At 40.8% G+C, this 22,334-nt stretch overlaps 2 protein-coding genes across 2 annotated transcripts; both read right to left on the reverse strand.

The window, feature by feature from the left end:
• Positions 1–5,964: 5,964 nt before the first annotated feature.
• Positions 5,965–7,038, reverse strand: LOC131695688 (transcription factor mef2A-like). The gene has a single exon (XM_058984180.1). The coding sequence runs from the start codon at positions 7,036–7,038 to the stop codon at positions 5,965–5,967; it is 1,074 nt and encodes a 357-aa protein (XP_058840163.1).
• Positions 6,977–22,328, reverse strand: LOC131695689 (protein tweety). The gene is made up of 6 exons (XM_058984181.1): positions 21,875–22,328; positions 13,955–14,440; positions 13,513–13,895; positions 13,183–13,455; positions 7,446–7,553; positions 6,977–7,381 (listed from the first exon to the last, which is right to left on the reverse strand). Exons 1-6 carry the CDS (start codon positions 22,031–22,033, stop codon positions 7,132–7,134), a joined length of 1,659 nt encoding a protein of 552 aa, XP_058840164.1. The 5' UTR covers positions 22,034–22,328; the 3' UTR covers positions 6,977–7,131.
• Positions 22,329–22,334: the final 6 nt, after the last annotated feature.

Consider the following 22,334-nt stretch of genomic DNA (forward strand, 5'->3'; position numbering starts at 1 on the left):
CAGCTGTAGCGGTTATATCTGGTGGATTATATTGTATAAAGAATGCTGAAAACGCCACGAAGGTGAACGAGCAAAGGCACCCGAGTAATTGTCAACATAGCTGGCACAGGAAAATGGGCCACCGTGACAACGAAGCCATTCAAGACTTGTTCAGAAAGAAGCTTGCGACCGGAATACAAATCGAAGATTGTGGTATTCGGACCGTGTGCGAGTTCTGCCTAGAAAGCAAATTTGCCAGACTTCCGTTTCCGAAAAAGTCAAAGAAAAGATCGGAAAAACCGTTAGATCTCATTCACGTTGATGTATGCGGTCCGATGAAAAACGTTACGCCATGAGGATGTCGGTACTATCTCACAGTCATCGATGACTATTCTTGATACATAACCGTGTTTTTCTTGCGAGAGAAATCTGATGCTGGAGAAAAGCTTAGGGATTTCGTTATGGAAGTAAAGACGTCATTCGGTAGGCCACCGAAATTGTGCGCTCCGATAACGGAGGTGAATTCAAGAATATTTCACTGGACAAGTTTTTCAAGCAAGAAGGAATCAGGCAGCAATTTACTACACCGTACACGCAGCAGCAAAATGGAGTCGCTGAACGCAAAAACCGATCACTGAATGAAATGGCAAGATGCATGCTACAAGACGCCGGATTACCAACGAAGTACTGGGCTGAAGCTGTGAACACGGCAAGCTATCTCCAAAACCGACTACCTACTAAGTCAATTGATGTCACACCATATGAAGAATGGTTTGGAGAAAAGCCTGACCTAAGCCACCTACAAGTGTTTGGTGGAGACGCATACGTTTGGATACCACAGCAGAACCGAACGAAGTTTGATGCAGCAGTTCAGAAGATAACTTTTGTCGGTTATTCCACGCAACAGAAAGCGTACCGATTTTTGAATAAAAGCACCGGACATGTCATCAACAGCGTGCCAACTAGCCGTGTTGAAGAAGAAGAAAAAGACAATGGAAGTACCATTGAATATCGTTTTCCTTCAACCGACCACTTCCAAACTAACTCATTTCCTATCGTTGCAGGGAACGTTCTCGATGAGCCAGCAGACGACAATGAGGAGTTTGAAATGGATTCTGAAGAAGGCACATATCAAAATAATGCATCCGAATCGTACGATGATACAACACTTACTGAACAGCAAGATGCCGAAGAACGTCTCCTCAACGTACCGAGAGGACCGTCGTCAACGAGTACACCGATACGAGTATCCAGTCGTTCGAATAAAGGAATACCACCGTCAAGATTTCGTGAAATCAGTAGCCTAGTAAGTCAACAAACCGAGCCAACTAGACTAGCAGAAGCGCTAGTAAGTCCAGAGCGGGAATACTGAAAAAAGGCGATGGATGAAGAGCATGTTTCCCTACAAGAAAACTTCACCTGGGACATTGTCACTTTTCCCCCCAACCGCAAACAAGTTGGATGTCTGTGGATTTTCAAGAAGAAAATGGATGAAGTTGGGAATGTTGCAAGATACAAGGCTCGACTAGTCGCGCAGGGATGCAGCCAAAAATTTGGCACTGACTACGACGAGGTATACGCACCGGTTGCGAAGCATATTACGTTTCGAGCACTATTATCAATAGCAGCACGTCGAAAGATGCAACTAAAGCCGAGTTGAGCAACAAAATGGATATTTCCTGTTAAGCCAAGAACACTACATCAAAAGGACGTTGACGAAGTTTGGTATGGAGCAATCAAAACCATCACCAATTCCTTTAGGTCCTGGGTACGTCAAAACAGAGCAAAAGGAGGAGAAGATTATGTCTAATACGGAGAAATACCAGAGTCTGGTGGGAACTTTGCTCTATGTTGCTGTATGCACACGGCCTGATATTGCCATTACGGCATCCATTCTTGGCTGTAAAGTCAGCAAGCCAACGGAGTGCGACTGGACGGAAGCAAAGCGAGCATTACGTTATCTGAAAGGTACCGCCGGGTTAAGGTTGAAGTTAGGAGGTAAAAACAACAATCTTGAAGGCTATGCTGACGCTGATTGGGCAGGTGACCGCAGAGATAGAAAGTCGAATTCTGGATTTTTGTTTATGCTTGGCGATGGAACGATGAGCTGGGCAGCACGAAAACAGGAATGTGTAACTTTGTCTTCCAGCGAAGCGGAATATGTTGCACTCGCTGAGGCAAGTAAGGAGTTACTCTGGCTGATAAAGTTAATGCGAGAATTTGGCGAAAGTATTCAGCAACCGGTGATAATCAACGAAGACAACCAAAGCTGCATCAGTATGTTGAACGCTGAAGGTGAATCAAGAAGAACAAAACATATTGATACTCGGTACAATTTCGTACGTGATTTGACCAGATCCGGAGTCTTCAGAGTTAAGTACTGCCCGACGGAAGATATACTGGCGGACGTGCTTACAAAACCACTTGGACGGATCAAACTACAAATGATGAGGGAGAAAATTGGTTTGAAAAACTTCGAACTTGAGGAGGAGTGTTGAAGATAGCAAGAGCGATAGTTTGCCATGATTTTGTAGACGCTATGTAAAATAAAATAATACTTCATTCATTGTTTCACCGTTGATTAAGCAAGTTGATATTTCTTTGTCGTGCAATACTATCTGGTTGCAAATTTCACCATTTGGATATCTCCAGGTGTGCTTTCGGATATTCTTTCGGGCAAAGTAGGTGCTACTGATGGCCATCCCTCTGGCGGCAGCAAAATTCACTAGCCGCAGGCCGTTGTCGTTGGTAGCGGAGTTAAGGCTCTCCCTATCTATTATGGGACGGAAAAAGTCCTCTCTACCGACCTGAGCATTAGCATTTTCGATTATGACTTTCACGTCATGCTTTGGACACTCTCCATACGCTTTGTCAAGGCAATTTAAAAACTCTTTCTTCCTGTCATCGGATTTCTCATTTGTCGGCGCATATATGTTGATTAGGCTGTAATTGAAGAATTTGCCCCGCATCCCAAACACACAGATTCGGTCGATAATGGGTTTCCACTTCTTCATCTGCTTGCCCATCACTATGAAGCCAATTTCATGCTCTTCTTTTTCGCTGCCACTGTGATAGATGTTATATTTGAATGCAATGTTCGTCGTGGGATCCACGGCTCTGTATTCACGTTCTCCGGTTCTAGGCCACCGGACTTCCTGAATTGCGGCCACCTTAACTCCAACCTTCTGCAGTTTACGAGCCAGAAGGCTCAATCGTCCAGGTTCATTTAAGGTCAGGTACCGAGATTCCAATCATAGTCCTTATTTCGTTGTCGGGTAGGTTGCTAAAAATAATGTTCTATTTTTCTTTTTTCTCCATTGTTCAAAGTAGTTCAAGGCTTCAGTAAGCTACCTTCCCAGGGTTGCGTTACCTACGTCGCGTTATTGAGGCTGCCACTTTAGGTATAGCTGGCAGTATCGGGTTTCAGCCGCTGGATACCAGGCAGACACTGTTGGATCCAGTCCTCCTGGTGATCAGACGATCGGGGTTCGCACCTCCTCACTCTTGCCAATGTCAGAAAGACATCATTACCCAGGCTGCACTTCACAGCTTTGGCATCGTTAGACCCGTGATAGCGTAAGGACCAGAGTTATGTTGGTCGCCCCTTCCTTGTTGTCAACTCACCATTTCGCAGCCCATGACATTACCTACCCACCTTTTTATTGAAAAATCTCATTCGGATTATAAGCGAAATATACAAATAGTTTTGAAAGTTGTTGGCAAAAACATTGTTTCCAAAAAAGGAGGCATAGAAAAGCAAGTGCTGTCTGAATCGGAAATTATTTTAATAGTAGAAAATAGAAGCGTTTTGGTTACCATCTGTAATCTCGTTCGAGTTTTGGTATATTTATATCGGGCAATAAAAGCACAGTTACAGTTTTTTATAATTATTGTTTTATTATGTTTAAATTACGCTTTGAAGTCTTCAAAATTCTACATAATTACTTTTTTCTTTTTGTTATCTTTGAATGATTCCCCATTGAAGTATGTGTTCGATATTATGCGCGAATGGTTGTAAAACTGAATTCTAAAGAAAGTCCTCGTAAGTTGCACAAAATCCTTTCATTACTTTCTTGCAACTTTCTAAACCGATGAATACTATAGTTCGAATGCTAATGGCAACATCGATGATGCCATCTGTGTATGCAGAGCCTTTGTCACCAAATATTCGTACACTGTCACCTTTTCAAATAACAATGTTTCTTCTCGTATGCATTGACATGATAGCGATGTTGTTGTATATTTGGTATATCTATGATATAGTGGTAAGCTATTTTGTTTCATTTTTTTTTTGGTTTTAGATTAGTTATTGATCATTCAAAATAAAAAATAACCATATACAACAGTGAATCATTATTTGCCTACATTTAATATATTTAATTAAATATTTGGTTTAATAGTTCCTCCTCAATTATGATGCACGGCATATATCTAAATAAAATTGCCCTTTTTGGAATTTCATTTGTCCTAACGTGCAGATAATACCATTGTTAGGTTGTTTTATTTTTCCATTCACTTTTGCCTTAGGTTATGTCAATTATTACATTAATATGCATATCAAAAAGAGTTAGGATTTTTCTTGATTTTTATCAATCCTTGTTTATGTGTTGGGCTGTTTGTTTTTTATTTTGTTGTTTTGTTTAAGTCTTTTTGTGTGGCTTTCGTTTTCAACTGTGTACCCAATAGGATAGTTAATTAAATAACACTGAGTCAATATTTTAAAGTATATTGAGGGTCGAGGGTACGTTCCATTTCAAATTATTTTGGATTGGTACTGTTCAAATGACGCAATAGCACAAACCACGTACTCATCTTACTCTGTTCTTCTACTAAATAGAAATATCATTCATCGATTGCGAGTGCCATTCCAGCGCTTTGATAGTTTGAATTGACACATGCACTATTTGGTATTGTCTTCATAGTGACATGTGTCTGTTTCGTAATACAAATTGGCGATACCTCTATATACATATTGACTCACGTTATGAGAACTGAATAGAGTATAAATGTTGTAGCTTCTATTTGAGCACTGTTTCTCAGACTAGAAGATGTTTGACAATGATGATTGCAACGAGCTGACTAAAATGGGCCACGAGAATATAACCGCGATGACACCATTTAAACTAGTAATTAAATAGTAAAATAATAGAGGAATCATTTTTCCACTATAATGTATATGGTAGTAAACTATACAGACAATAATACAGTTTCGTAACACTTGAAAAATTACGATAATCAATGTGGCTATGGATACTTTCACTGTTGCCTACTAAAATCCTTCTCTGGAGTTCTTATCATAGTAAATTCTACCCTAACGAATGTTACACCATCCTTAGCAAAGTTTAGTTTCGGTTCTTCATTGTGAACAAAGCTTTCAATTTTTGTCTAACACTAACATTAATATATTATTTCCACTTCCAGAGCTTTTTCGGCCCAATGAATAAAACATACCTATACACTAAGGTTATTTAAAACTCTAAATTTACGTAGCACACCACCGAAATTATTAGGAGCTCTGTACATGTGTAGAGCAATCCAGGAACATATTTTTCAATATAACTCATTCTCACGATGTGCTGCATAAATTTTGAAATTTAAACAACCACGTTTCCATTTTCTCTTATTCATTGATTGCATCCCATATTAAAGTGATGAGCTAAAACTTAGTTTTCTAATATCAAGATGAGAGCTCATGTTACTTTCTACGACTGAGCTAATCCAATCGGCTGTTATCGACAGTTTTATTAACCTCTTCCGCAAAGAAAGTCCAGCGTATCTCGATGTTTAGGACTTCAGGAGGTTCTTAGAATACACAACATATGCCAGGTTTCAGTTGCTTGAAATCGGGTTTGCTCAATTCGGTAACTTTTTCGTGCTAGTTTAGCTGAAGTTTAAATTCCGCCTGTAACGATTTTTCTCCCAGTATCTATTTTACTTTTCCGATTCTTGAAGATGCTAGATATATCACCGCCATTTTAGTGTAGTCTACAGTTCAGTTACAGCATAGAAACTGCTTTCGTCGCCAGTGTTGTTTGTGCTCGTTGGGTTGGAAACGATGTCACCGTTCGATCCGCCATGGTTTCCGTTAGTTCCACTATTAGCATGATTAGTAATGACTTTGGTAGCATAAATCACTTCTTTGGTTTCAGTTTTTGCAGTATTAGTTGTTTTGAGATCATCGTGCCCGCTCAGTCCTCCTTCGTGGCCAATCGGTGGCGGTGGTGGAGGCAACGGTTCCTCTTCTATCAATTCTGGCGGTGGAGGTGGTAAGGGAAGAGATTGAATTTGGGATGCGGTCATCGTACCGCTCGCTGTTGTCACAGGAGGTGGTGGAAGGAGACTGGTGTTTTTAATAACGGGCATACCATTGGGCGTGTGTGTGGTTTTCTGCTGATGAGTTTGAGCCATTTTCTTTTTTTGAGTTTCAATATCCAAAGCTTCGATTTTCGGCATTGGAATAGCTTTCAATGTCGCAAATTTACTATTTTGTTCTATAAGCTTACGTTTAACGTATATGTCGTCTTTCGGGGCTGGCAACTGTGACTGTTTGGGTATTTCCGGTAATGGAGTATTGATGATCGATGGTAACGGCTTTGTCGTTGTAGCTAACGTTGAGTTGAACGTAGTTTGATTCTTCAATGTGTTTGGATTTTGTTTCATTGTTCCATAGGGGTTGCTCCCATGGCTATGATTACTAGTAGTGTTTGGGTGAGTTTGGCCATTGTTACTATTATTACTGCTATTGTTCGTATTATGATTGTTTGGATTTTTGAGTGAAGAACAAATGTATATTTGCTTATCCCGCTCACTGATGGAACTATCGTTTAGACTAGGTATTGCTTGAACTGGATCCAGTGCTTTTTGTGGGTTACGTAGTGGCGGCAATGGAGGTGGAGTATCTTCATTGTAGTGATTTTTGTCGATGACTTTCCTGTTCATGGTCATAGTGTGGCCTGGATTACCACCCGGGTGTTGGTGGTGTCGTGCGCTTGGTGGCATATTTGGATGTTGTTGTGGTGGCAACTGTTGTTGTAGCTGTTGTTGATGCTGCAGTTGCATTTGTATCAGCTGTTGTTGTTGCTGATGACTTAGCGTGTGATAATGTTGTATGTTTGGCGGATGGTATTTTTTATCGTTACAGGCGGCGTAACTTCAGTAAAAGTCGTTTGCATCTAGCGTCTTGCAGTGCTTGCTCAGTGTCGCGTATTTGCCATTATTGGGACCGTGCATGTGAGTTGGACTGTTGTTGTGGGAAGGCAGTCGCCCAAGGGTATGAGTTCCTCCTGGCCGCATCATAGCTTGATGGTGATGCTGCATATGAGCCTGTTGTTGTGGCGTTAATTCATGTTTAGGATTACGCGCTGGATGTGCCAGGGTATGTGAGCCACTAATTACAGGAGGACTGAAAAACAGATAAACATAAAGTTTAGCTACGGTTGCAAACAGTGATCATTTTTTTACAATACCCCTTGTGATGATGCGGCAGTGTTCGCGTAGTAGTATTCTGCTGATTTTGTGGATGAAGTTGATGGGCTGACACGTACGATTGCTCTTCAACTTGGGCATAATCATTTCTACAATGAATTGATATTTAATTAGACTAGTTTGAATCCTCAAAAGAACAAGCGGGCCTCACGGGGTCTGCGGATATCGATTTTTTTCTGCTACAAGAGGTTGTGTATGAGATAAAAAACTCATGCATTCTAATATCATGAAAATACAATGAAAATATGGGATACTGCACAAAAATATCTATGTATATTGTAAATACATATTAAAAATTCACTGTGTAGTACAACATTGACCAATGCTATAATTTTTTTGCAAAGGAAAGATGTGTCATGATTTAATTTAGACCATGGATTGTTCTGGAAATGTTTTTTGGTGTTACGTCACGTCTATCGTCTACACCGACAACCAGAAATCAACTGATGAGCTAGAGGTTATCATTGAGTGCGTTATTCACAAAATTTCTCCGATCGTTCTCGAAAAAATGGCCAAAATTTAACCGATGAAATAGGTTTTGCAAACGTAGTCCCGGTCGTAAGAGGCGACTAATAACAGCTATGCCGTCAAATGGTGAGATAACATAGTACTCACAAGTTTCCTATCTCATACCTCCACGTGAGCCTATCGATGACATTTGGTCGTCAGACCGGCATCGGCTGGCTGCTATCTGCCTTCAGCTGTAGCAGCGGAATAAGAAGGTGCCCACACCATAAAATTTATGCCCTAGTCCAAGATGTGAAGCGACCCGTGCCAAGGAATGAATGCCGGAAAGGGAGCATCAGCACTTCGAACCCCAACCCTACATAAAACTTGGACTGGGATCCGAAGTGATGACAATTACCAAGCCACGCACAGAGCCTGTGGGGTACCAGAACGAACCCCACAGTATTTTTGCCCTTACCCTGTGAGCGGGGCTCTGACAGGGTTGAATTTTTTCCCCCTAACTATTTGTGGGAACAACACGGAAAACACTGTAAACATGAGTTTGTAGGAGATTGCGACGATGGAGGTGTAAGAGGAGAAGGATTGCGTGGAAAGCAAACTTGGAGAGCTGCTGAATAGTGGCTTGTTGTAGGATGTTATATCCTGCACTTCGTCAATTCTCCAGATAGAGACGAGGATCGGACAGTGACCAAGGAGAACACAGATCAGTCCGGCGGACCAAGCGGTGGGTCGAAGGACTCCGAGTATAAAACAACAGAAACACATGAGTAACTCGTCATTTACGCGGAGCGACAAAAAAAACGCTATGGGTGGCTACTGATAAACGGCCACAAACCCGCTGAAGCACTAGAGTTGGCAAAATCCCAATAGGGCAGGCACCATCGCAGCGACAGCGACGACGGACACGAAGTCGCCGAACAATAATGGGTGCAGGAAGCCCTAGCAGCACCGTTTGTTGACCAGCAGTTTGTGCAACATAATTAGTTAGAAAGAAATGTACATCTACCATTATTCAACTGATTTAGCAACCAAAAAAGCGCACCAGCAAAAGTTAATAGTTATGCAACAAACCGCGGCCATTACATGTTGCAAGTGTTGCTTGGGAGGAACCGCAACCGAAAAAGAACTAAAAACTAAGCAGCGCTCAATCCTCAACGAAGTGGCGAAGTCGAACTCGATGGCCATCATTCCGGTTGGGTACCCTGCGAATACCCTCAGTCATGAACAGCTGAATGCAACTAGATGCGCGCTGATCGATGGCGTCATGGAACAGAGCTCAAGTAATACGACATCCAAGTTTAGGAAGCTCACCTATAAACAAGGGTATCTCGATATCACCTGTGTAGACAAATATACAGTTAAGTGGCTGCAGGATGCTACAGCTGCGATCAAGTCCTGGGAAGGCGCTTTATTGAAAGCCGTTGAAGCGTCGCAGATTCCAAAACAAGCGCTTTTCATCAAATATTTCCACGACAGCATCGATAGGCCCGATGGAAACATTCTCCGCCTGGTGCAGAATCAGAACGACAATTTCTGCACAGAAGCAGGTAGAGCTGCTTTTGACGGTAGATGAGTCTTCAGTGTAACTGATAATCTCCCAACACAACGTTAGAATGCGCCATTTGAAGGGTGCGCCCATCGTGCAAGTTTTAGGCAAGCATGGACTGGAAAAGCTTCTGTGGGTGACCCGACACGGAGCACCTCACGACGGATTTCTGATCATAGCAAGCCTGCAGCAACAGTAACGAGTACATCGATGATAGCCCGTCTTTTGAGCTATATACAATAGCACCCTACCGTATACGGCTCACGAACTGATACGCAAGGAGATAATCGAAAACCCCTGTAGGCGAGGGTGCGCAAACGGCAAGAGCGGAAGTAAATACTGGACCAGAAAAGGCAATGGAACGTCGAACAGCGCACAGCCTGCCATTAGTCGTCTGCACAATAAACGGGACGAAGCAAATCGTCCCAAAATCGACGGCAAAGAAACACCAAAAAATTAGCTGCATTCGCTGCATTCAAGTGACCCTTCACCATGCAAAAGGTGTCACAAGCAGCCTTGCCCGGAAGTTCACCAAAGAGCGCCTAGACGTCGCTCTTCTACAGAAGGTGTGGGCAAATAAACACAAAATCTTAGGTTGAAAAACCTCAGCTCACAAGTTATTATATTGTAAAGACCAGCCAAATCCAAGAGCTGCAATTTTGATAAACAGAGCAACAAAATTCTAGCCAATTACAGGATTCATTCACCAATACGTCGTTGCAATAATAGTGGTGGCACGATCGGCTAGAGCAAAGCTGGACATTGTGATCGCATCTGCCTACTTCCCTGGTGATGCGGATACAGCACAACCTTCTGAAATCGATGCCTCATAAAGTACTGCAGAAGCATAAACAAGCCCTTTATCATTGGATATGATGCTAGTGCACATCTCACAATATGGGGTAGCATGGATATAAATACGAGAGGTGAGTACCTACTAGAATACTTTTCGTCAAATGATGTCAATGTATGTAACTAGGGAGTTGTACCTAAATTTATGAACGCAGTTAGATGCGAACTACTGGACCTTACGTTATACAGCGCTCAAATAACGAAAAAATAAAGAGTTGGCACATTTCTGACGCACCTAGTCTGTCGGATCACAGATACATAATGTTCGCCGTAGAAGCCAATAAACTCACAGTGCAAAAACACAGGGAAATAAGGAAAACAAATTGGTGTGTATTCCGCTCACACCTGGAACAGTCAAAAAGAACGGGGAGTAAAATCCAATCTCTATCAGATCTGGATAATACGATAAACAACCTACCAAAGATGATCATAACCGCCTATAATGACAGTTGTCCTCTTGTAACGTGGTCTGTATGTCGTGGTGTTCCTTGGTGGAACGAAAATCTAGCAACACTTAGGAAGGAAACTAGGCGCCTGTTCAATAAAGCGAATATTACTGGTAACTGGTCAAACCACAGGACCGCTTTTACCAAATGTAACGCTGAGTTGAGAAAGGCTAAAAAACTGTCAATGTGCGAGTTTTGTGAAAGCATAGGAGACTTTCCAGAGGCAGTTCGTCTTCAAAAAGCCTTATCAAAGGAACACACAAATGGCCTAGAGCAAGTGAAAAAGGCGATGGTTCTCTCACAAATAATAATAGTGAAACATTGGATGTCCTAATGAACACCCACTTTCCTGGATCGGTTGCGAAAGACGAGAATTCGACAGGTCAGAATTGTGACGGACGCCGTCCTAAGAGGACTTGTGAGGTATCACAGAAACTGGCCTGTCAGATTTTCACATCTCTAATTAAATGAACTATCGATGCCTTTGAACTCTACAAATCCCTGGCCCTGATAACATTCTTCCAATATTTCTACAAAAATCGGTAGACATATTTTTTCCGAATTTGCTAAACATCCTGAGATCCAGTCTTATATTTGGGCACCCACCTGGCCGGCGAGAAGTTTGGCGATATTTATTCCAAAAACAGGTAAAAAATACTTGACATTATTCAGGCCTTTAGACCTAATTATTTTACATCAACACTTCTGAAAGCTGCTTTTGATATCAATTCACAAGTCCCTGGCAATAAGTGGAGTGGAAAAATCGATATGGGTACAGGATTCTTGCAATGCTCAAGCGTCGAGAGATTGCAGAGCTACGTTGGGAAACACGAAAGCAACTATAATAGCCAATAGGGGCTGTCCCCAGGGAGGTGTACAATCACCCCTGCTCTGGTCAATAGTGGTGGACGATCTTCTCAATGATCTGATTGAAATGGGTTTCGAGATTGTGGGATATGCAGATGACATTGTCCAAATTGTGAGAAGAAAACATGAATCTGTACTAAGCGATCGGAATCAATTAGCCCTGAACTTCATCATGACCTGGTGTTTCAATGAGGGACTCAACATGAACCGTGCTTGAGCGACACGAGCATACGAATCTGGCGCGATAATTTCCGCATTACAAAACTGAATCGCAGCTTCCAACAAAAACTTCATGTTATTCTATGAAAAACTTTACTAGTGCCAAAATATGAATGAATAGGCCTTGCTATTCAAAAACACTAACTCGTCTTCTTCTCACTAACACTTTCCAATGAGCCCGATATATTCTTTTCTCTCGTGATCCGAAGAGTTTCATGAATTTACACCATCTCGTAATGGTTTTGCTTGACTTAGAAGGAACGGGAAATGATGTTGCGGCAGCTACGGTACTCAACAGATTACATTTCGGAACTGCGCACGTATTTCACTTTGTAGCTCTGTGAATAATATTATATATCACTATGTTTTACACCATTTTCGCAAGATCTCACCATCTTATAAAATAATAGTTTTCCTTCGTTTTCGTAAGCAATTATCACAAATTGAAAGATGTTATGTTGCTTAAAAGTTATTTACAAATACTATTCCTCAAAAAAGCCAAGGGGACGTTATTCATATAAGTGTAGCATGCAGGTGCCTAAATGTTCCGTCCCAGATTTGGAAAGCGCAACCTTCCGTGTGGATGTGCATGTCATTTCTATTATGCGTTAGCATTAGTCAAACTTTCAATGGCATAATTTCACAAATCTATAGTTTGATGTATTGGAGTCTATCCTTAGAGGTATTTCTGAGCGATAAATGGAAAAAATCGACAAAATTTGGTGAGAAATAGCTGCCATCTAAACGTTTGAACCCTAGCCACTTTTCGTTACACACCATTTTTGTTGAACTGGCAAAAGACATCTCCATATCGAAAAAACGTGGTTCTACGTTAAAAAATGTGTATAGTTTGATACACCAAATTATTTTTCGAAAGTAGAGGTGAAAAAAATTAAAGTAAACACCAAGCGGGCGCAAATATGAGACTCCGTCAAGGGCGCCAAAAAACCACGCTCCGGCCCTGATTATGAATGAATTTGCGATACATTAGTCGGACCATAAACTAATTTAGCCGTTTACAAAATCACGATACATTGATTAGATCATGATTCAAGTTCCTATGGTCGGGAGAAAAACTAAACACAATCACCATGCTATATGTTCACGATGCAGTTTTCGTATCATATCAGGTACATTAAACTATGTTTCAGTATACATAGCTAGAAGTTCACGATTCGTGTAAAACATCACTGAATCATATTTGATTTTCTATTTCTTATGTGGCAATAATATATTTGTGTATACTTATCATACTGATTGTAAGCTGATCAGCATGATGGACATGGAAAATTGATTGTAAACTTGGAAAGAGTAACATACCTTTTCCTGATGTAGATCCATGTATGTGAATCAACCCAAACCATCACAGTCAGTAAGATTGCGGCCATAAAGCTAGCAATAAGCATAAGTACGAGTCCGAGTAGTCCACCTTCGCAGAGGCCTCGCGTTGCATTCAGATAACTGTAGTGAACTGCCTTACAATCCACCAGTGCCGTTAGTCCAGTAAGAATTCGTTCACACAGTTTAATGTCAGCGTTGACTGACCCTAGTTTTGGCCCGAGACCAGCGTTTTTGAACAATACTGGGGAGATCCTGAAAAAGTTCAACACGTTATAATTGAATGAAATGTAAATGTAAAGGCCTTGTTACTTCGAGACAACACCCATAGCATTGCGTGCGTTGTTAATCGCATTTTGTGACTCTCGAAGTCGTTGTGTAAATGGATTAGAACGCGCCACGTCGCACTGTGTGTAATATAAAAGGATATCAGAGGGCAGCTCGTTGGGTGCCTGGTGTACAAGAAAGTCTGCCGGGTCGTTGCATAAATCTCCCACGGCAACCGACGTTGATAGATAGAGGCCTGACATGAGCCATGATCCTGTTACTGCAAGCAGACCACAAACGCTAAACAGAATCAATGCACAACGCGAGTGACGTGCCACGCCGACCAACAATACGGCACACAGAACCAAAAGGAGGGCTAAAATTGCAACTGTACCGGGCCATCGAATAAGCTCCCATTGGTCTCCTTTCTGGAAGAAAAGAATTGATTTAAAAAGTTAAATACCATGCACAGGTTGAAAACATTTACCGATAGGAAATCCGTAATAGTCAACCCAACCAGCGGCCGACGAATGTCATTAGCTGCATTTTTTGCAACCGTAACATTTCCCTTGGTGATTGCCAGCGCCATTTGGAGTTGTGCCAAAGCGGTTTGGTTATTAGCTTTCCCATCAAAGATGTCTTCCAGCTCGGTAAGCTGCTGCTGTATTTTCATAGTCAACGTGTTTTCCAGGATAAATGTTTGGTTACGAACGGATGATACGACATTGTCCACTTTTCGACCGGCCTGCAGAACTTCCAGCAATCCGTTGTGTAGATCATCATTGCCATACAATCCGAGGCCTATGGCCGCACAGCACAGAACAGTCACTATCGAGAGTGTGACTTTAAGACTGGTGATCGAATGCGCCGGCCGTGGTTTACGGTCGCAACATCGTGTTAGCAGATACAGCAAAAGCCCGAACAGTGATACGATTAACAACGCGGCCGGTATCGATCCTAGTATTCCCAAACTCTGCAATGTGGTCAAAATGCCATGAAAATAGAAAAAATACCGATTACAAAAAATAGAAGAGATACATTTGCACAACATAACATTTTACGAGAAAAATTTCAAGAAAGCTACGTAGAAGCATAAAGCAGTGATTTTATTACATCAAAGTTATAGTATTTTGGTAGTACATTTTTCAGTGAAAAAACGAATTAATTTATAAAAATATATTGATAATGTGCGGAGTTTTTCCCCGAAATCCTATTTTATTTAAGAGGCTTGCGGTGATCACGATGGAAGACCAATAAATCAACTAAAATCCAAAAACTCATAAAATTCCATTTGTGTAGGAGTAATGCTCGTACCTTAGCGATTAGTTGAATAAGCGATATTTTTTTCCTGCATTCGGGAACGTCTTCCCTAAAAAATCGATGTTTTAAGCTATAAAATTGTGTTAAAAAATTCTTATTTATAAAACACAAATTTATTGCATGAAAAAGGAATTGTTAAGGTACGAGAAAAATTTATTACGATCGATTTTAAAAACATTGAAGAAAATCGGTTGAGTGGTTTATCGGCAATCGTGATCACAGAAAAGCCATTTGTGGAAAAACGACATTTCGAGATAATCGAGTTTAAAATTACCACTGCTCTTGGTAGACGAAGCGCTCTTCGAAGCGCTGGAACTTTTGATCTATTTTTTGGATCTTCATGAAAATTTGGGTAAATATTCTCAAGGGGTTGTACTTTCAGATAAAGTAACACAAAATTTCGATCTATTGAAAAATATAAGGGTGTGTAACCTCTTAATTCAGTAATGACCATTGATTAATGGCCCCAAAATCCTAACAGGTAGTCGCGTCGTTTTCCAAGTTTTAGCGACCGCATGTAACGGTAAGACGATTGCGATAGAGTTTTACAACGATGTTAATCATTTCATTCAAATTTCCGCTCTATCGCGTGCATGTAACGTATAGACACAGCAAGTCCCGTTGTCCCCAATTGCAAGTGAAATAAGTTAACCATAAAATAAACTTAGCTTTGACTTTACGCAGATCTGTCGTAGAGCAACAGTGTGCGAGGTGGAACAGTTGAACTTGTGGTTACAGAAGTGTCGCACATACAGCTACATCTTACGAGGCATATAGTACTAATAACGTTCAACTCCTTACCCGAGACAGAAAGCTTCATAGCGAAGAACAACATGCAACACGATGTCGGATACGAAAACGTCAAAACCAAGATCCCCGTGTATATGTGCAATTATCTTACGAAAATTTGCCTATACGATTTGGCACGTGGCACTAGTACGGATTATATAAAAAAAATCATGTCGATGTATGGAGAAGTAGAATCGCAAATGACATTTAGAGAAACTTTTTCCCTGGCATCCCCAGTGGTACTCGGGTGGTGCGAATGCGGCAGTAACACCCTATACCGTCTTACTTGAACTTCAGGGCAGATCATCTCAAGGTGTCAACTACATCCGCTATGAACATCAACTGGGAAGACGCTCACGTGCCAGTTCTGAACATTCGACATCTCCTGATACGCCACACACAGCCAGCCAAAAACAAATTCCGGACAAAAAATATTCCACGGTATCTCAAACCCTATATCTAACATATGTAGGGAAGTAATAAATAAGAAGACGGAGCTTGAGCTTGTGCGACCACCCCTGGCCACTCCTTTATCGATCGGGACTAGCTGAAGTTGCACAGGGAATCAGTAGATAATTATGCTTGGGATTAGCGAAATATCTTTCAATGTGCAACTCCTGGTAATCCTAAAGTTCTGATCAATACCGGCGCCGGCCAGGCCCGAACGTATATCGCGGAAGGAAAGGGAAGGAATTGTTAGTCCGATACTTGCTTTTGCTAGAGGCCGTACTACTACCGACGCCAGAGAGGTGATTCCACTACCTGGACTAGATATCGATCCACCAATTTCATGGACCGGGGACCAACGGCTTTACTTCCCTTTCGAAGGAAGACGTGACTACAGTTTTTTCCCCTCAGAAAAATCTCAACGACCTCGGCTGGAATTGAACCCAGGCAAATTGGAGTGAGTGGCGGTCACGCTTACCACTCAACCACCGGCGACGTCTGGAAGTAATAAATAAGAAGACGGATATACCAAAGTCATTTGAAAACACAAAAAACACCAAACATCTAACAGCGAAAATCAAAGCTCTAGCGACGAGGGTAAACCTGGCCATTTCTCAGCACCGAGAAAGAAATGTAATACAAGGAGCGGAGAGCAGTGCACCCACAATAGATAACAGAAATAGTATTCGTTTATTATTTCTTTTTATTTTTCGTGAATTTTAAATTAAATTTAGCTTTAAAATGTATATAATTTAAAAAAAGGCGACTGTCTCTTTAGGTTAAAAACCAAATAAATATTAAAAATAAACTGATATAAAAAGTCATCTTATACTCAAGGTGGTAGGATCAAAACGTAGTAGTTAAAAGTATTTCTCTTGATAACCTTCCTTGCCCTGACGGGTCACGAGTGTAAACCCTGTCCACGGTAGTAGCTTTTTTACTGAAGGTACTGGCTCTATATTTTGAGGCACGAGAAGCAGTTTTGGCAGTTATGATTATTGCCTGAATAGAAGCCACAAATTTGGCAAGCGTTTGTATTGGATACTGTGCGTTGGAATTTATTTCCGTAGATGTACTTTCATCAGTGGTTTCTGAGCAGGGTTATCCGTAATGTGCCGTCTGTTCACAGAACCGGCTCGTATTAATTTGTCCTCAATATGCACAGCGTGCTCTGTGTAATGGTATGTAGTACGCATTGTATTTGATTCTGTAGAATTGGGTAGAGGAAATGGGATGGTCCAGCTGAATTCTTACCACAAAACCGCAATATCAAACATCTGGGAAGTATTTTTATCATTATTTTATAAAATTTAACCATTACGAGCATATTGAACTTCCCTGACCCCTATCATTTTGTGGGGATAACTGTCAAAAATGCTATCCCATGTGGCTAAATTCCACGTATATGGCACCCCTATCCCATTTGTATTGAACTGACATAAGTCAACATCTCAGCGGGCACACAAATTATGGGCCCCACTGACAGTTCAAATTGTTCTGCTTGTTTTGCTCGAAGCTCGATTTTCACTAGTCAGATACTGTACGGCATGACTCAATTTTTAGATATTTGTTAAAAAGCGAGAATATTGGATAGCTAATTGAAGAAATGTGTGGTGTTGGACATGTCGGTGAATAACAAAAAATTTACAACATAGTGCACCAACAAATTCAACGAATTCGACTGTCACAAAATTGTGTCGAATGAAATTAATTCTGTTTATTGTGGATCGACCCTAGCACGACGTTTTAGATGTTGGCATAGAAATCATGGCGGCGTAGCAGATACCTGCTAAATTCACTGTTAAGGAAGATCAATACTGTTTCACGAGGACGTGTTTACATTTTCGTAGAAAGTCAATTAATCATGCTGAAGTTGAACCTAGTATATATTACTATATTTAGAAAGATAAGATCTATCGCTTAATACAATAAAAGGAGATTTTTATTTAATTTAGTGACTCAATAATAGTTTGCCTTTAACAGATCAGTATTTACGCCGAAATCTACATTTTTGTCAATTTTGGATCCATTTGTGTGAAGAATGTTACCCGGTGGAAAACATTTCCGACTGTCCTCAACAGAGGCGCTGCCGTATTGGACCACATACACTTGGAACCCTTCGATGTTCAGCAGGAGAACTCAATAGGTGGTTCATATAAATGTGAATCTATTCGGACGTCACAGTATTTTGGAATGCTTAACAATGTAACATCTAATATGCGTACGACTTCATAGAGCTGAACAAAATGTGATTTCGACCCAAGAGTTTTCAAGACTTTTGATGTTTTTCACAAATTCACTGTTGGCACCATCAAAGATGCTCTGTAAGAAACATCGTAACTATTCGTTGCCTTAGTTTTAATGGCTTCACTCCTGCTATTGTTTCCAGAGTGAACGTATCAGTGGACAGCAAGTTTCCTATACATATACTGCTTGCTCTGTACTGGTTTTTCTCAAGCTTGCAAATGTGAAATTGTGCTGCTCCACCAAATGTAATGCAGCCGTACTCCATAACTAATAGTACAATTGTTACAGAGTTTGAATCAACGAGGGATGTGCTCCCCCTCCCTCCGACACATATCGGTTTTAGAAAATTTATTCTTTTTTGGCATTTTATAGTTAATTCTCATATTGTGACATTTCTTATCAATCCCCAATTTTCCAAGCATTTATCGACAAATATTTGCTGAATTCGATTCCCATCAATTTGCAAATAAATTTGAGGTAGTTTTTGTTTTTTATGTGTCCTTCCTCTACCTACATTAAGTCATGATAGGCTCCTGGTAAACTCGCAATGTTTGTTTAACAATACTGATAAATAAACACCGTGAGTTTACCAGGAGTCGTACATTGAAGGATGACTTGTGTCTTTTGTCGTTATCGTCTATTGATTTTCTGTGCAATTCCAGGAGCTGTCGATCCACAACGAATTTTTTTTGCGAAGCTCGAGTTGGGTGCGTTCACCACTCCACCATCGAGAAACTATTATGATCTTATTACAAATTCCCAATAGTTTCGTAATCACCGCTATAGCCCCAATACCTATTAGTCGGACTCATCGAGCGTCAATGTCTCGTCACCGCCCTATTTCTTCGATTAGTCATATCTTTCCAGTTATCTATTTTTAGTTTACACCTAAAAGCTTATAAAATTATTAGCAGAAATTAGCTTGTAACACAAAAATTATTCATTTATTCACCTTGTTGTGCGTACCAAAATAAACATGAGAATATTTTTGAATCCATATGTACAACATAATCTAGCTAAAAAACAAAGATAAATTATGTTGCTTTAGCTTTAGAAACAATGCACATATTCCCTCACGGAAGCGGATCATACAATAAAATTAATATCGATTCTTGAATATTCGCTTTAAAATAATTTTAATAATGAAAAAAATTTAAAAAATATTAACATGTATGTTAAATCGAGGCAGATAATACACGAGTACGGTTTTCCGGATAAGCTAACACGATTAGTCAAAGCGATGGATCGAGTAATGTGCGTTGTTCGAGTATCAGGGACACTCGAGTCCCTTTGAATCTCGAAGAGGGTTTCGACAAGGTGATGGTCTATCGTGCCTGCTGTTCAACGTTACGTTAGAATGTGTAATAAGGAGACTGGGGATAGACACGAGTGGCACGATCTTCAGGATTCCGTCCAGCTTCTTAGCTTCGCCGACGACATTGACATAATGGCGTGGAACTTTGAGGCGTTGTAGGAATCCTGCTGAAACCAGCAGGATTGGACTTGCCATCAACGTTTCGAAGGCAAAATACATGAGAGGAAGAGGTTCTAGGGACGACAATGTGGACTTTACTTTGGACTCCGGTCGAACAAAATTCGCCGCCGCACGAAGTTGTTTATCTTCAAGACGCTGATTAGACTGGTGGTCTTCTACGACCACGAGACCTGGACTATGCTCGAAAGGTGTTGCGTACCATCTATGGTGGCGTGCAGATGGAAGGCGGAACGTGGCGCAGGCGACAACCCGGGGAAGATGGTTCTAGAGGGCTACCCTACAGGAATAAGAAGACGGGGCGCACAGCGAGCACGGTGGATCGACCAGATAGAGGACGACCTGTGGACCCTTCGAAGACTGCGAGGCTGGCGACAAGCAGCAATAGACCGAGTGTAGTGAAGACGGCTTATGCATACAGCAAGAGACAACAAAGCTCTAGCCTGAACGGTAAGATAAGTAAGTTAAATCGAGGTAAAAATTATGTTAAATCGAAGTACGTTAACTCGAGGGTATATTAAATCGTGAGTATGCTAAATCGAGGTATATCTGCATTACAGTAGTTTACAAAATAAAAAGAAAAATCTGAACTTCAACATTTGAATACCATTTCTGGCAGAAAGTAGTATCAACCGAGTTAATACGATAAAGGATCTAGGTATTCTCCTCGATAACAAACTAAATTTCGCGCAGCACATTGCAATGACTACAGCCAAGGCCTATGCCGTGCTGGGGCTCATTAAACGAAACACGCAGCAATTGAGCAATATTTATTGCCTAAAAACGCTCTTTTTTGTGCACTCGTGCGTAGCCTCCTGGGTCCTTATCATGCTGTGCAAATCAATCGCATCGAACGATTCAGCGTCACTTTGTTCGATACGCTCTGCGACTGCGACTACTGCCATTGACTAATCCTGTTCGACTACCGCCGTATGAACAACGATGCAACCTTCTACGTTTACCGACGCTTGCAAGTCGGAGGATAATGCTGCAACGGCTCTTTGGGTTTGATCTTCTCGGAAACAATGTTGATAGCTTCGAGTTGCTGAGCCAGGTTCGCATCAACGTACGACCTAGATCTACCAGACGAACTGATTTCTTTCGGACTCCTATGTATCGTACACTTTTTGCTCAGAACAATCCGTTCAATGTGTGCTGTCGTAATTTTAATGATGTAGCTAACCTGTATGATTTTAACATAACTAAGACTACTTTTAAACATAGAATTAGTAATAATTAAGGAACTGTCTGTACGAATACTTCGAAGACCAGTACAAATAAATAGAAAATAGAAAATCACAAAACGATCAAAAATCATTTGCTACAGATACATTTTTGACTCAAAAAAATTGTTTCGTGAAAAACACGGTTAAAGATTTCAATACACCCGGGGTATACATAAGGGGCGTTTGTTTAGATATAATTTTTAACATCCCAAAGGACTATTCAGATCAATAAATAAAAATACCACTTATGTTAAAATTCTACAGTGTTGTTATGTAGAACTATCCGGGCATACCGCGGACTCGGTTGATTTGAATTTCATAAAAGTTCCAAAATATCCAGACTGGTGAATGGAAGACAAAATGTCAAGTAATTGAGAAACGTCAAAACAACTCCTTTTCCACATTTTCCTATAATGTTTTTCTTCAATCCCTTGCAAACCTTAAGTAATAAACTTTTTATATCTTCAAGTTCCCTGCTAATTGAATATCGTTGGAACATACAATAATAATGTTGGGCTGAATGTTTGAATCAATTTGTTCCTCAAAACCATATTGCTGCAAATTAGCAGATTTTTTGACTTACAGTTTCAATAAGAAACCTAAATCTTATTCCGCCCAAAAATTAGTACCTAAGAAAATTGAGGGATTTGAAGGTTTAAATCTCGGCTCAAGATCGTAAGGACAATGTTTAATTTACTACGTGGTCATTTATTCATGTCATAAAATAAACAAACATTTTGGGAACTATGTGAAATTAAGCTTTCTATTGGTTATATTGGAACATAAAATAAGGTTTCCCCAGTGTCAATTCAACATCCATGACAGCAACAGTTTTTAACGATAAAAGCGTACTGAAAACATGAACTCTTGCGAGAATAAAACGTACCTCTAAGTAAACATCATTCGAAGGGCGAAAGGTGTTATTAATCCGGTGGAAAGTAATGTTGTAATGAGGTAGTGCATGTAACAGTTTGGCGATCAGCGGAACCCTGTATTGATCGTCATCTTCGGGATATCCCATTATTGGAGGAGAAGAACCCTGCATGGCACCAGCAGACCGCACACGCACCAATACTAAATTTCACTTGGCACTGTTTCCACTAGTCGGTGATTCAACTTTGCACACGATTATCCTGTTCTCAATTATGCAAACGGAGCGAAGGTATCACTTCTGCCTCGCTGTTTTGTAGTTTGGTCGCTCCTACAGCGGGCAGATATAAATCGGCCAGAATCTCATTTCATTTCCTTCCACAATCATCAATACTTTTGCAACAAAAGAAAAAAAGGAACAAGGACGTGGCGAGAAAGGGCCAAGACTACGGCGTATGTTGACGAGAAGGGAGATA

The sequence above is a fragment of the Topomyia yanbarensis genome, unplaced genomic scaffold (assembly GCF_030247195.1).
Source record: "Topomyia yanbarensis strain Yona2022 unplaced genomic scaffold, ASM3024719v1 HiC_scaffold_491, whole genome shotgun sequence".
Taxonomy (NCBI): Eukaryota; Metazoa; Arthropoda; class Insecta; order Diptera; family Culicidae; genus Topomyia; species Topomyia yanbarensis.